Source organism: Pseudonaja textilis, chromosome Z (genome assembly GCF_049901715.1).
Source record: "Pseudonaja textilis isolate UNSWEBS1 chromosome Z, rPseTex1.2, whole genome shotgun sequence".
Classification (NCBI taxonomy): Eukaryota; Metazoa; Chordata; class Lepidosauria; order Squamata; family Elapidae; genus Pseudonaja; species Pseudonaja textilis.
This window is the reverse complement of record NC_142008.1, coordinates 52,982,065-52,998,770: the sequence shown is the minus strand read 5'-3', so window position 1 is coordinate 52,998,770 and position 16,706 is coordinate 52,982,065. Positions and strand designations below refer to the sequence as shown.

Sequence of the window (16,706 nt, the reverse complement as noted above, 5' to 3'; positions counted from 1 at the left end):
CCAGAATAGGAATCCTGAAAATCAGGCCAAAGAATTTGGATAGCCATGGCCTATCAAACCAAGTGAACTGATTCAATTGTAGGGTGCACTGTTAGAAGGCCTAAAAGACCAGATTGAGATGTTTCTTTCTAGTGACAATGATTTGATGACACATAAACTATCAGTCATGACCTACTCCATTATGAAGGGTCAGAGTTGGGAAAGGCAACGAGGAAGTTGTCTGGAATCAAATTATACCAGTTCCTTAACTCTCATGTTCATTGGAATAAGATCAATTTAGAAAGAATTCTAAAAACCCTTCTCTTTGTTATTGCTTAGACTAGCGGTCACCAACTGGTGGGCTGCGAGAAAATTTTGGTGGGCCACAGAGAAATCTCACCCCCAGAGCACCCCCACAAAGCAATTAATTCAAGCTGCGCAGAAACACAAGGCTGTGCCGCCCATATGGCCCGCGGGAACCCTCCCTGCCCACTCACTCCTTACCTGGTAAACTTGCCTGCTAAATTGCTATTTTTCCTTTTTCGACCATCATTTGTTCTGCTGTGCCAGGAGATTTAGATTAGCTAGGAAGCAGAAAATGGTTGGATTTCTTGCTTTCTAGCTAGTCTTTAGATCTTTGGCTCAGTATAGCCAAACCTCCCTTAGGACTGAAGGTTTGCTTGCAAGCAAATTTTATGTGACAGACTGACCTAGCCAATGGCAGATAGATAGATCTCTGAATGAATCTGTGATTCTGTGACCAAATCAATCTGCCTGCTTTGCCTGATTTTGGGTAAAAGTTGCTCTTTTTTAAATAAAAAATTCAATATTTGTATAAATATTTATAATATTTACATATAAGCCATGCCCAGCCAGTCATATGACCACCAAGCCACACCCACAAATTAGGCCATGCCCACAGAACCAGTTAGTAGTCCCTGGGATCTAAAATTATGAGTTTGGTGGTCCCTGAGGTCCAAAAGGTTGGCGACCCCTGGCTTAGACCACCTTGGTGGATTTTTCTAATTTGATTAAGTTTTTATTAACTGCTCCATAGTTTTACTCATACACAGCTATGTAACTTGATTTCCCATCAAATTGCTTCCATCCCTTTTATTGACATAATTTTTTTCAGTAACATAGTCCTTATTCCAGACTAATTGTAAATGTATGAAATTAAGAAAAACCTACCTTTGGACCTAAAGGTCCTGAGTTTCCCTCAGCTCCCTGCAATAGAAGGTGTCATTTTTATTGCCATATCTTAATTCTGTTGGGTAATGAAATGTCTATTAGCTCACAGAGTACCCAAAAATGCAATTCAACCCTGAGCCATGTATATTCTCTTCTTAATTTTGTGCTAGAATTAAACAACATTTATATTTTATTTTTCTGGTTATTAAAATATCAGGTACTTTCTATTCCAGTGTCATATATCAGAACTCAGGAAGAGAACTTTTTCTATGCTTTGGATTCATCCAGAACTTAGACTCACCCCCTACCTTTCTGTCCTCTAAGAAGATATGAAGACATGATTATCCCATCATACTTGGGAACCAAGAAGTAGTGATGAACCTTTTCTATGAATGTACTACATAGAATGTATTCACCTATTGACTCTGATTAGGTGTATGCTGAATTGAGATTTATAATGTGGTTGTATGTTTGCTATTTTATTTATATTTTAAATATTGTTTTTAATTGTTGTAAGCAGCCCAGAGTCACATATATGAGATGGGTGGCTATACAAATTAAATGAATAAATTCTTAAATTGAATGAATAAATTGTCCCGATGTGGCATTCAAGTGGCCTTACAATGCTAAATTATTGTGAAATAGGAGGGATGGGCAAAACAATGGAATGTTCTAAAAGATAATATAATGCTTTAGAAGCCTCCATATCTGAATATTTGTTGATAGCATTGCCTTTACTAGTAAGACATTTAGCACCTATAAGTTGTAGTGGAACATCTTCTCTATTGTTGTAATAGAACAGAAATTGGTGAATGTAAAATTGGCAAATGTAAAAAGGACATGGGTTAATTAGCAATCCCACAATCTTCAAGAAATAGCTTTGGATTCATGGCACTCAAAGTTGTCCTGATTTATCTCCCTATCCAAATGGAGATAAGGCCAAGTGTTAAGAAATCCTGTTCATTTCTTTTTTCTAATCTTTTTGAGCAAAAGATTTTGGATTCGTTCGAGGTTCCTGGACTAAGTATTTTCTGTCTATTGAACTGAATGTGTTATATACAAAAGTAGCAGCATTCTTGTGTCTACTTGTCTAGAATTTCTGTGGAACAACCCTTATCTGCCTTCCCTTCCAGTGAATGAGAATATGATTCTGATGTGCCAAAAGAACAGTAAACAAAAATCCAGACCTTCCCAATCTACAGTAGCAGAACAGATGTGCTGAAAGCTATTTTGGCAGAACTGCATTAAAAATGGAATGTCCTGACATAGGGAAGACTCCATATGTCTCCATCTGTTGCAGCAGAAAAAAAAATGTTTGTGACCCAGAGTTCATTAATAGAGTTCAACAAGGATATTTTTTCTCCAGCTGCTAAGAAAAGCCACAAAGAAAAAAGTAAATATTAGTTTAAAATATATTTGATGGTGAGCATTCCAACATGCTTATAGACAGATCCAATCTTTCCTCTTTCTGGTTGATAGCTATGTGTAAACAATAAGTAGAAAAATAAGTTTCTCCTTCAGTGAACCTGAAGTTATGATTTCTTCTAGTCTAGCCTGGAATTTTTCTATCCTTTTCTTTCATAAAGGAAAAGCAACAATGTCCTAGTGATCTTTATTTCATCAAACAGCTTAAAGTTGTTCTAAGATGTACAAGTGTTACAGTATTTCCTTCTTTAGTCTGATTTATTCCAAATATAATCCCAAAGTGTACAGAATCTCTTAAATTCCTCAGCCATTACTTTGAAGGAAGCCTGACTACAGTGACTAGGAACAAATGCATTTGAGCAGTGTTCTCAACCTTGGTTACTTTAAGATGCATAGACTTGACAGTTCCAAAATTTCCCAGCCAGCCATTCTGGGAATTGAAGTTGACACATATTAAAGTTGCAAAGATTGAGTAATGCTGTACTAGACAGTGTGGGTAGCAAATTCTGTGTGGTATAATTTCTGTCACATCCAGGATAAGTAGATAGTGAAGATCAAGGGCCCCACCTTATTTCCTGGGGATCCTGCTGAGCCATCTGAACTTTTCAATCCTCTTTCTCCCTTGAATAGAGCATTAATATTTCTGTTAATTGATATTTTTGCTACAAACACCAAATATGTAACATTTCCATTTTTGAGCTATTCATTTCTACTAGGTCAGATATAAAAAGGTAAATGGGAGGGGCAACTTAGCATATACATTTATGAAACTCATAAAAAGTAGTATCAGAGAAACCTAACTGTTAAGCCAATCTATAATTACTATTATTATCAAACACTAATATAATATTGGACTAAAATTAGTTTAATCTTTTAAATAAAGTTCCCTCCAGAAGAAACATTTTCCTTTTTCGAGCACAATTTGATGTTTAATAAGTAAATTATTAGTAAAATGCCTCTGTTTGTCTATTTCCTCCCTAGCTATTATCACTAGGCTGCAGCTAACCTCAATAGAAGAAAAATATTTCATTGCATCTTTTTTTTCTTTTTTCCTGAGGCTAAAATCATCATTGGAATGAAGGAAATGTGAAGGTCACCAAGATTCAAATCTTATTTAAAATGTGGGCATCAGGTTTCTTTTTTATGGTATTAATGTATTATGATGGGATTTAAGGATCTCTCTCTATCCCCAATTCCCATCCAGTCCAACCGGATGTCAAGTGCCTGAATTCTTTCTTTTGTCATAAATTTTGTCAAAAATTCTCTGAAATAAATCATATCCACCCTTCTTTTTTATCTAGATATTTTGTCTAAGACTGTGCAAGGTTTTCACAATAGATGCTTTGCATTGTGTAAAGGCCAGAGTTCTTTTCATTGAAACAGTTGTATCTCTCCCACAACTGCTTCAAATGCTGCTCCTGACAATCTTCACATATAAAGGGAAGCAGCAGTTTTACTAATTCAAAAGGTATTTTTGTTCCCCTATTTTTGAAGGCTTTGCACAAAATGACTAGGCAAATGTTTTGCCTTAAATCATTCTACTTTGAAGACACAAGTTATCTATGGTGATTACATTCCTCAATATCTCCTGATAAGACCTGACTATGGTTTGAATATAGATGTGTAAAAATTACCATCCTTCCTGACAGCCCTTTGAAGCCTTTTGCTCCTCTTATGTTATTGTCTTGTCCAGGTTCACCCTGTAATATGATAGTCATTTGATTAGGGAATTACTTCTAAGATTATCAAATTTGAACGATTAGTATGTCCATTCATAAGGTTCATCACATAATAGGTAATCTAGTCATATTAGTCTAGACAGCAGGGATTGTGCCAGAAGATAATAATAAATGATATGTGCATTGCAGCTGCACCTTTGAAGCCCTGTTTCTCTGTATGGGTGCAAGATCAAGAAATAAAGTATGATAATAACAAGCACATATGTCTTTTTCTATGCACATATTATTTGAAGTTCCAATTACACATTTATATAACAATAATCCAGGCCTGAAAAAATATTCTTGAATCTCCTTGGCTGATTTAGTTATGGGGAAACAATTCTTTTGCAGCTAATGCCTATTTATTCATTAATGGTAAATGAAGGCCTTAAGAGATATCCAAGGTTAGTAATGTCCTCTTTTGTCCTCATTTTCATATTTGATACTTCAAGGAGAGGATTTTTATCTTTGCAGATATGGTAACCCTATTAAATCAGTGTTGCTCTACCTTGATCATTTTAATATGGTCTTTTTCAACTTGCAGAATTCCCCACTCAGCATGTAGCTAAGAAATTATCTGTGTTGAAGTGCACACATTTTAAAATGGCTAAAGTTAAGAAGTACTGCATTAGATAATTAGGATAATTCTTTCACTTAGTTCCTGCAGCACATTTTTTCATAAGCATGTTGCTAGTTTTTGGCAATTAGGTAGGTACTACAAACTTTGGGCTCCACACCACAAAAAAAACTTAGGAATCACTTGTAGAACTTCCAACACACATATCACAGCTCTAATTTAGGTAACTGATTTCTTCACTAGAGTATGATATTTGCCTTATAGCATCATCCTAGATTCCCAAGTCACATAGCCTGTTAAACACTGAACAAGATCTATCACCCAGAAGTGTCTGCAGTAGAAGCAAAAACATAAGAATGGTAAGTGTGTGTGAGAGTGTGTGTGTGTGTGAAAAATATGGAGGACTGATTATGGAATCACAGTCGACATCCTGATATTTTTTACACCCCCTCTACTGCTGCAGACACTCTAGTTTACTATATTCATGGATGATAAGGTTTTCTAGTTATAAGTAATTATTCTGTACTCAAATAAGAGTATCCTTTATTTTTATTTCTCTTGAACCATGCATACGCATCATATAATGCAATGCAGTATTATTTTTGAAAATAAACTTACATTATCTCCTTGGAAGCCTTTTGGTCCCAGGTCACCAGGAGGGCCTTTGGGTCCTGTATTGCCCTAAAAATATATGATACTTGTGTAAAAACATTCTGCTTAGATTTATTTGTCTCAAAATTCATGTTAGATTGAATTGCAATTGCTCTTATATTGAGAAACACCTCACTTTGATGATCTTTTAAAATAATCCCATGCTCTAACATGACTTACATACTGGCTATAATTCAATTCAATATTATAGATGTTTTCTTAGAAGTAAATCCAATTTCACCCAATGAAGCTTACACCTCTAAAAGTATTTTTACAACTTAAAATATTAAAAAAAATATTTTTTTACACATAAATTCGACCTAGGGAATATTACTGGTAAAAAAGTGCCATATATCAATTCTGTTTTTTCTTGCATTTTTCATGTTTATCTTTATGCGTGTTCTTAAAGATAACATCAGTTAAATGCAAAAACCAGTATATGAAAACTTAAAAGAGGGCAGAATTATTCTATATTCTTATTATTCTTTTAGTTTGAAAGAACCACCACTTCCTAAACCAGATTTATCTTATAGCGACATCTTTCCTGCTTTTAGTAACCAGTTTTCTGACTTCAGGGGGAAAGAAAATAATAGTCAGCTTTGGAGATGGTTCAAATCCCCTCCCTTCTGTTGTAGGATCATTTCTTGAAAAAAAGAGAGAGAGAGAGACCAAAGCCACTTTACATCAATTTCTAGAATGCAATTGTCTGTTGAAGAAATACCTCTAAAACAAACCATCCTTTGTTTCCATGGAGAAGAGGTCTACAATATCCCATAAAGATTTAGATACTATATAAATACACAATGTTATAGTAAAATTAAAGGCCTTTCTAAACAAATCTCTCCCAAGTTGCAAAGCTCAGTCTTCCCCTTCCCCTTGACCTTTTAACTCTTCCTCTATATAGTATTTTGCAACTCAGTTTTCACTATCTCTACATAACAGCAGTATTCCAAGAGACTTCTTTCATATTGCTCACTTATTTTGGTATTCAGTCCAGATTCATCAACCCCTATACTCATTCTGGACCCTGCATCTTCTTTCACTACTCACACTTCAGCAAGCAAAGCTGACAAAATACAAAGTTGGAGAAAAACTTAGTTGGCAGGGGTATCTGCAGAGAAGTCAACATCAAAATAGTGGCCACAATTGGCTATAAAACCCAATTCCTTTTAAATGCATAAACAGAAGTAATGCATTGATTGCCTAGTTGCACCTGCCAATTTAGTATTATTGAAGAAGTATCTCATGGAGAATTAAGAAAAGCATCTAACTTCAACTGAAAGAAAAATTTTGGCAGGGAGAAATCATTGAATTTTGAAGAGTTATGCAAATTGATTCCTTTAATGGGAAGTACTGGAGTCTTTCAAGTGCCAAACAATGCACCACAGATGCCTGAATATCAAGACAAAAACATTTTTTATTTGCTGATTTTCAAAAGTAAGACAGCATAAGATTTCTAAATATTACCATTTCTCCAAGGTCTCCCTTTTTGCCGTTTAGTCCTGGAAATCCAAGTGATCCCTAAAAAATAAAATAAGTGTGTGTATTTATGTGTGTGTATGCATGTATACATATATTACTGGGTGAAGATGTACACTGACACACATATATGTATGTACACATAACAAAATAAGAAATAACTTTTATTTACCTCTTCCCCATGAATTCCATCAACTCCATCAGCCCCATCCTCTCCCTGAGAGAATAAAATCAGTATCAGCTCAGTTTTCACTTGTTTATTATCCAACATAATAATATCCATAGAAATTAAATATATATCAGTTTCAGTAGGTGACCCAAACTAGTAAAAGTCTATCAGTTATTACATTTGCTTTTTTTCCATCACCTTGACCTGAATTTCATTTCCTAGCATACTATGAAACATTTTATATTATGCTTGTTACAATTTCAGTTTTTTTCTTTTTGAACCCAGGCCTTTGTATCTTATACATCAAAGAGATCTAATGACTTAGACTAGAAATTAATGTTAAATAAACTACAGTAATTAAAATTTTGCACACATTGAATATTTTCTTACTATACCCTTTCTCCATGCAGTCCTCGTTGACCCTGAAAGATTTAAACAGCTATGTATTAAATCATAAAACTAATGTAACACACATACCTTAAAAGCAAAATAAAACAAAAAATCAAAAGGAAATTCTTACTTTTTGTCCCCTAATGCCACATTCTCCTATATCACCTTTCTTTCCTTGAATTCCAGAGATTCCCCTGGGACCCTGAAACAGAAAATCAAATATTATGTAAGTACATAATCAAATATGTACTTACCCCAAACTTTGAGGGATAAATTCAAAGATTGCACAATTTACCGGGTCTCCATCATCTCCCGGATATCCTGGATGTCCCTTGAAACCAGTTGTACCCTGAAAATATCAATTAAAATTGAAAATATTGAAATAATGGATGCATTCAAGTGAAAATCTTTATTTCAAAATAGTTAACAGGATATCCTAATGGTCTGTGATGAAGAGAACCTGCTAGCCACTACTGTTGACATTTAATATGGACTTTTGTTTTCTACACATTTAGACTTTTACAGATCTGAAGTACATTGAGAAAACCAGTTTAGTATAGTGGTTAAAGCACCAAACTCAAAACTGGGAGACCATGAGTTCTAGTTCTGCTGTAGACATGAAGTGAGCTGAGTGGCATTGGGCCAGTCACACTCTTGTGGCCTTAGGAAAGAAGAAGCAGTGCTGAAATTTTGCCAAGAAAATTACAGAGACATCTCCAGGCAGTTGGCAGGAGTCAATACTCAATGACACACAAAAAATAAATGTTCTAAAATCATTGCCATTTCTACAACTCCATTATTAAATAGCTGAGAAACAGATAGCTTTTCTTATATAGTTCCTAAAGTATAGAAATCACTTCCTTGCAATCCCTCATTTTCTCTATTTGAAATAATATAAGATGCACCATATTTTCTAATTCTCCAACAATTTTCCAGATGATATTGTTTTATTTTACCTGAATGTTAATGTTTCTATATACAAGGACTTGAGTCTTGAGCATTTTTGGGTAAAAATGGGATAGTCTTAAAGGTGAGAGACATTTGTTTATTATTAACCTAAATAAACAAATGCATGTTAGACTTACAAGTGACTGCATTTAGTCATTTTCCAGTATGGTCTGACCAATTCCAGCTATCTTTCTAGTGGAAAACCATTAAAGAGACATTTCTACAGGTGGTAATTCCTACTTAATTATCAAGAATTTATAAAAGCTTATATTGCCTTTATTGGCAACTTCAACTGTACTGTATGGATAAAAGCATCTAGACCAAGATGTTGGTTTTCAGATAAGTATTGCATTGCTATATGAATCATCTCACAAATGGTTCCATATACCAGGTGGTCATGTGAAACATTAATAATTATTTATAGACAGATTTAGGGAACAAATCTAGAAATAAATAATCTAATAATAAATAATAATATAATTTATTGATTGATTTATGTTGAAGAAATCATCATCATCATCTGATTTAATCATAGCTAGTCTGACATCAGCTTTATCATGTCGACCAGACAGGAAACATGACAAGATGAGCTAATTCTACTTTATTGTAAAGCTACTTCAACAGAATCTTGCAAATCTTCAAGTAGAATTCTTCCATAGTCACCTTTACAGCAGAAGAATTTAGTGTTGTTACGTTTTGATTCTTTTAGTTCACGAACTATGCAGTTGTGGACTACTCTTTCTCTTATCTGATTTATACCCTAGGTAGCATCTCTTTTCTTTGTTTCCCAAAGTCTTTCCTGTTCTGTATTGCTACATTAGCATTCTTGTAACCCCTCGTCCTGATTGGCCAGGACGCACGGCACTTGGATTGGCTGAGTGAGCCGCAGTGATTGGCCTGTTGCGAATCGCCCGTGATTGGAGGAAACCAATCGCGGGGGATTCAGAGCGGTGTCATTGGCCGTGGCTGGCTAGGCAAGTTCAATATAAGCTGCCACCGATCCAAGGGAGAGCCGAGCCAATCTCAGAACCAAATAAAGAGCTTTAAAAGAGACAGTGAGTCTCGCGTCTCCTTGTGATTGGTGAACATGACACTGGTGACGAGGATGCAATCACGGAACTGATACCCTAAGCACGTGGCACCCAGACAAAAGCAGCCGACGAGATGGCCAGCAACATCGTGCCACCCGCACCCTTTAACAAGGCTACTGAGGACTGGGAATCGTATATTGATCGATTCCTGATGTTTCTGGAAAGTAGAAACCTCAAGGACGCGAATGGACAGAAAAAAAGAGCCGTGTTCCTGACACACTGCGGACCCACAGTGTTCAAGATGGCGAAAGCCCTTGCAAAACCCGAAGACGTAAAGGCAATGGACTGGGCCGATCTCGAGCCTTTGTTGCGAAGCCATTATGCCCCCGCCGTGCCCACCCTCATCAGGCGGCACGATTTCTACCGAAGAGACCAGAAGGAGGGTGAGAGCATCAGCGATTTCGTGGCTGATCTATGAGACCTGGGGGGCATGTGCAGCTTCACAGACATGGATGAGGCTCTGAGAGACCGCGTTATCCTGGGACTAAATGATCCTGTCCTGCAGAGCCGATTGATGGCGACGGGCGAAATCTCCCTCACGGACGCCATTGCCGAGGCAACCGCAGCCAAGGCAACCCAGATGTCAGCAGCGCGAATGCGACGGGCAGACCGGCCCGCAACCACCAAAACAGCATCGATGCCCGAAGCACATCCAGAGATGAGCCGACGAGCGACTACCACCACCCATCATGGCAACCTTGACTCCCTTTCTGACACCACAGATGAAGAGGAGGACATCCACCGACTCCAGACGGAATGAGACCGGCGTGAGCGGCAGAGTCGTAAGTCGGGGCTGCAATGCGCCGGGTGCGGGGGTGACCATGCTGAATGCCATTTTTTTGATGCGATTTGCCGACAATGCGACAAGAGGGGCCACATTGTCAGAGTCTGTCAGCTCAAGCGAACCTACAGCCCCCAGCGACGAAACAGCAGTGTCAGGAGACGAGACGGCACCCCCCAAGGCGAAAGACTGACAAGCCGAGAGCCGGTGAAACCGAGACGGACGGAGTCGACGAAACGGCGAAAACCGACAAAGGGAAGAGACCCATCAGACGATCATCATCAGCCATTCATCAAGCTGGGATGCCCGTAAGGTACACGTGGAGGTGGGCATTGAAGGCCAGCCATGCAAAATGGAGGTGGACTCCAGATCCTACCTCTCCATGGTTGCATGGCGGGAAATCAAGCGCCTGGTGCCTACCATCAACAGTTGCGAGCTGGAAAGTCAGAAGCTAATCCTAAAGGACTACCAAGGGAACCGCATCCCCATGGTTGGAACAGGACAGTTCAAGGTCACATTTAAAGGGCACACCGAAATACTTCCCCTGACAATCGTTGACAAAGACCTCCCTAGCCTCCTGGGATTGCAATGGTTCGCGCCGCTCGGAATCGAAGTAACGGGCATTGACCATGTCGCCGAGGCAGACTGGGAGGAACAACTTGCGAGGGACTTCCAGGAGGTTTTCAACGGCAGCCTAGGCTAGTACCGAGGGCCCCCTATTTCCTTCAGCTTAGACCCCAGCATTCCCCCGATCTGCCTTAAACCGCGGCGAGTGCCTTTCGCACTCAGGCCCAAGATCGATGAGCAGATAGACAAGCTCATTGAACAAGGAGTGCTAGAGGCAACTGACCATGCCAGGTGGGAAACCCCTATAGTCACCCCAGTCAAGCCCAATGGGTCGGTGAGAATTTGCGGAGACTATAAGGCCACTCTCAACCACGCCTTACAGCAAAGCGCTTACCCCATCCCAGTAGTACAGCACCTTCTGCACTCACTGGGGGGAGGCAAGGTTTTCACAAAGCTCGACCTGGCACAAGCCTACCAACAACTGCCGGTCGACGCAGAAACCGCCGAAGCTCAAGCCATAGTAACCCACCAGGGGGCTTTCCGCTGCAAGAGACTCCAGTTCGGAGTCAGTGTAGCACCGGGGGTCTTCCAGAGCCTTATGGAGAGGCTCCTACAAGGAATCAAGGGGGTAGTGCCCTATTTCAATGACGTATTGGTGTCAGCGGCCAACCAAAAACAACTGGAAGGCCGCCTGAGGGAGGTGCTACAGAGATTCAGAGACTCGGGACTAAAGGTCAAAAAAGAAAAATGTCAGCTGTATACCAAGAGTCCTAGGGTACCTCCTAGACCAGCATGGAATCCACCCAATGGAGAAAAAAATCAGGGCCATTAAGGAAGCCCCCAGACCAAGAAATAAAACAGAGCTGCAGGCATTTCTGGGACTGATTAATTTCTATAATGTTTTCCTGCCCCAAAAGGTGACCGTGGCGGAACCGCTGCATAGGCTGTTGGACAAAACAGCCACCCGGAACTGGGGAAGGCAAGAGGAAATCGCATTCAACCGGACCAAGGACCTTCTCACATCAGACGCCGTCCTCATTCAATACAACGAGACCCTTCCATTCACGGTAACGTGCGACGTGTCACCCTTCGGCGTCGGGGCAATCCTCAGCCACACACTCCCGAACCGAAATGAAGCACCCATCGCATTTTATTCAAGAACCCTAGCTAAGCCGGAAAGGAACTATAGTCAGATAGACAAGGAAGCCCTTGCAATCATTGCCGCTGTGAAGAGGTTCCACCAGTACCTCTACGGCAGAACATTCACCATAATCACCGACCACAAACCACTGTTGGGCATCTTGGCAGGGAACAAGGCCACCCCGAACATACTATCTCCAAGAATGACAAGGTGGTCCGAATTCCTTGCTGCCTACAACTACCTGCTGATCCATTGACCCGGTAAGACAATCACACATGCAGATGCCTTGAGCCACACCCCGCTTGTTAGGAATAACTAGGTTACCTAACGTAGTTTGGGTAAAATAATATGTGTAAACTATGCCTATTAATACTCATTTATATCTTAAACATTTTAATGGTTTTGACAGGGGTACTAGCTACATTATATATTTATAAATTTGTTTCTTTGTTATTGTTGTTCTTTCTTTCTTTTTTCTTTTTCTCTCTATATAATATATTGTGTGACTTTAGGATGTGCTAAACAGAATCCCAACACAAGTTATGTGTGATATTAAGTATTATTAGGTTAGGGGAAAGAGTTAAAGGCGTCATACTCCAATTAGTGTACAGGAGAGGTTTTGTTTAAAGAGAAAAAATGAATGGATAGTTGAGAACAGACAAAGAATGATAAATATTATGACTTGAACTGAGATAAGTAGAATAAAACTAAGAGAGTTAAAAAAAAGGAAGAAGCTATATAGAAAATGGAAAACGGTAATAAGATATGGAATGATATATAAAAGGAACATGATTTTTGAAGTGATGTCTGTACGATGAGTTTTAACCCGGGATCAAGCAACTTTCAGAAAAGATGTTTTATGTTTTTATGTTTTATGTCTTGTTTGTTTTTGTATTGGAAGAAAATAATGAAAATGTATAAGACAGATGGATATAAAAAATGTATACAATCTAAAGTTAAAGAGATATAATTTGAATAAATAGAAGGAAAGGAAGTAATAAAGAGAAGTTCGGGATAAGATATGAAGATGAATAGATAAGGTAAATATATATATTAAATTGTGTTTGTTTGGAAATGTGATCTTTTGCTTGGAATAATTCTGTCTTTAAATAAGATGTTGTATTGGTTTTTTTAGAAAAAGATTTCTTATGTCATTATATTTTATGTTTTGTTTGTTTGTGTATTGTTTTGTAAAATCAATAAAATTTGTTTTAAAAAATATATATATAAACTATGATAGTAAGTTTAAGTGTGTGTCACTTTAAACTGCAAAGCATGTCATTTTGGGTGCGGTGTGAAACTGCCATAAGAGGGAGCAAGAGAACCTGCTGGATTGCTGACGATTGATGGTTTGATGGATTGATGGTTTGCTAACTGCGTGTTCCCTGCTGCTGAAGGAAGAAAGGAGGTTTGACTTCTTCATATCTCTACTGCGAGGAGATATATTACTGGACTGATATTTGTAAGTTTACTGATCTTTTTTTTCGACACTGGACTTTGCAACTGAATAATCCCCGGACAGACTGAATTAGTGAATGATATATGGACTGTTTTGACTATGCTAAAACTATTACTGGAATAAACTATTTAACTAGCACAGTGTATCTGTTTTACTGAGTGTAAGCTACAAAAACATTTATCTCACATATTTTGCCTGACTGCCTGACTGCCGTGCAGATTCTGCTAGGGTGTATCCCTAACACTGGTTATGGGCCCAGCTGCACAGTCAGACTAACCAGGATATAACAGGCTTATATAAAGTGAGAGTTAGTGTAGTTACACAATACTGTAAACAGACAGCTGTGTTTTTTTAATTATAGTTTAATATCCAGAGAAAGATTGCACAAGTCAATTTACCAAGTTTGTCTCTAATATCCAAACTGGATGGAACAAACTATGTTTCATGGTCTATGAAATGCAGCCTACTTCTACGCAGAGAAGGCTTGTGGAGTATAATTCAAAACCCACCAGAGGTAGATGCTTGGGATCCGGATGATGAGGATGATGCCCAGAAAATACAAGAATATAAACTGAAGAATGAGCAAGCTCTCTGTATAATAGGACTGACACTCTGTGACCAGCAGCTTGTCCATATTCGTGGAGAAGAAAAAGCTGTGAAATGTTGGGAGAATTTAAAGAAGATTTATGTTCGAGACAGTGTAGGAGCACACATAAATCTTACACGGAAGCTGTTCAGAACACATCTTCAAAAGAATGGAGACATGTTGACTCATATAAACACTATGAAGAGGATTTTTCAGGAACTGCATGAAAAAGAACTTATCTTCACTGAACTACATCAGGTTTATATAATTTTGTCTTCATTAGATGAGAGCTATGACGACTATGTAACTTCACTGGAAGTACTGCCAAAAGATAACCTCACATTAACTGACATTACTGGCAGATTAATTGAAGAAGCCAGGAGAAGGCTTGAAAGGGATCAACTGAGAAGAGAACAACCACAAGAAGAGAAATTATCTTCGACAGCCTACACAATTAGAAAATGTTTTAATTGTGGAAGAAAAGGACATTTGGCTAGATTCTGCAAGAAAGAAAAACGCCACAATGCCAGCCAGAATGCAAAAAGGCATCAAAAGGATAAAAAATGCTTAGAGTTAGCCATGTATAGCAACAAAACCGTGAACAATAATAATTTGTGGGTTGTAGATAGTGGAGCATCACACTGCATAACGAAAGATAAGAAAAGATTTTTTAAGATGTCAACGAGTTCACAGCAGATATCGTTAGCTAATGGCTGGAAAATGAAAGCAAAAGGTGAAGGTATTGCACATTGTTCTTGCATAAAAGAAAATGTAAAAATGTTATATGTACCACAACTTAAGTTTAATTTGCTTTCGGTTAGAGTTTTGATTAAACTAGGTTATATAGTTACCTTTAGGGGAGAAAACTGCATAATAGAAAAGGAAGGTAAAAAAAGTGACTGCAACTTTAAAAGGTGAATTGTATGTGTTAAATGATAATCAATTAGAGGTGGCTAACACAGTGTATAATAACGTTAAAACTCATGATGAATGCATACATTTGTTACACAGACGTTTAGGGCATATAAATTTTAAAATGCTCAAGCAAATGGTCGAACTGTCTAAAGGTATATAACTGAAGCCTTGCAGTAAGTATTTGCACTGCAATGCTTGCAGTCAAGAAAAAAGCAAGTAATACCAGCAAATAGAATTAATGGATTTAAAACTAAAGAGCCTCTAGAGGTCGTATTTGCCGATATTATAGGTCCTAAAAAACCAAGTGTGGGAGGTGCTCGTTATATATTAAGTATAATGGATCATTATTCTACATATGGTTTCTGTTATTTAATGAAGAGTAAAATGGAAACGTATCAGAATTTCTTTAATTGGTTGAAGTTTGCAGAAAGAAAAACTAAAAGGAAACTAGTAACCCTTGTAACTGATAATGGTACGGAATTTATAAATAATAAATTCCAAAAGAGACTGAAGATGGCAGGTGTAGAACATAAAAAGTCTGCACCATATAGGCCACAACATAATTCCTTTATAGAAAGAGGAGGCCAAACAATATAGGCAATGGCTCGTACTATGTTGTCAGATTCAGGATTACCTGAAAATTTGTGGGGAGAAGCAATAATGTGTGGTAATCATATACTAAATAATGTTGTTAACTCAACAACAGGTGAATTACCATTCACACTGTGGCATGGTAGAAAACCTGACCTAAGCTACATGCACACATTTGGAGCACCAGCATGGGTGCATATTCCTACACAACTGAGACATAAGGGGCAGCATAGGGCTAAAAGGTTATTTTTTGTAGGTTATGAATCTAATCACAAATCATACAGATTCTGGGAAAAAGGTACATCTAGAGTTTACTGTAGTGCTAGTGCACAATTCCTTGAACATGTAGGATGGGAAAAACTGGAGGAAGACTCAAGTAAGGATGTAATCATAGAAACCTACAAAAGACCAAAAGACCATATCAGTAATAAGAAAATTACAATTAAAGAGGAAGTACAGGAAGAGCACATAGGACCAGAACAGGAAGAAATAGGTGAACAGGAAGAAATAGATAACCAGGAACAGGTAGTACATGAAAGTCCACCTGTAAGCCCTGTAATACCTAGACGTTCAACACGTGAAACCAGACCACCTGACAGGTACCAAGCAAGTGTAGTTTGCCAAGTTAGTAAAGTTCCAACTACTGTTGAAGAACTTAGAATGTATCCTGCAAAGGATCAAGAAAATTGGCATAGAGCGATGGAGAAGGAACTAAATTCATTGGAACAGATGGAAGCTTATGAAAATGTTAAATTACCTCCAGGTGAAAAGTCCATTGGCTGTAAATGGATATTTAAATTAAAAACTGGTAAAAATGGGACTGTTACCCATAAGGCTAGGTTGGTAGCTCAAGGATTTAATCAAACTGCATGTGATTATGATGAAGTATTTGCACCGAATCTAAAAGCAACAACCTTGAGAGCAGCTTTAGTGTGGGCAGCTAAGAAAAACTATATCATAAATCATTTAGATGTAGAAGCTGCTTATCTGCATGCACCATTGCAACACACTATATACCTAAAGAAACCTGTAGGGATTAAGGATGATA

At 38.1% G+C, this 16,706-nt stretch overlaps 1 protein-coding gene across 1 annotated transcript in view; it reads right to left on the bottom strand.

The window, feature by feature from the left end:
- Positions 1-16,706, bottom strand: part of COL6A6 (collagen type VI alpha 6 chain) — a 127,324-nt gene that overhangs the window by 69,925 nt on the left and 40,693 nt on the right. The window contains exons 12-20 of the mRNA XM_087917157.1: positions 7,875-7,928; positions 7,710-7,781; positions 7,585-7,611; positions 7,193-7,237; positions 7,009-7,062; positions 5,509-5,571; positions 4,230-4,295; positions 3,163-3,216; positions 1,171-1,206 (exon numbers count right to left, since the gene is read on the bottom strand). Coding sequence (XP_087773283.1) covers positions 1,171-1,206; positions 3,163-3,216; positions 4,230-4,295; positions 5,509-5,571; positions 7,009-7,062; positions 7,193-7,237; positions 7,585-7,611; positions 7,710-7,781; positions 7,875-7,928 — 471 coding nt within the window. The remainder of the gene's footprint in view (positions 1-1,170; positions 1,207-3,162; positions 3,217-4,229; positions 4,296-5,508; positions 5,572-7,008; positions 7,063-7,192; positions 7,238-7,584; positions 7,612-7,709; positions 7,782-7,874; positions 7,929-16,706) is intronic.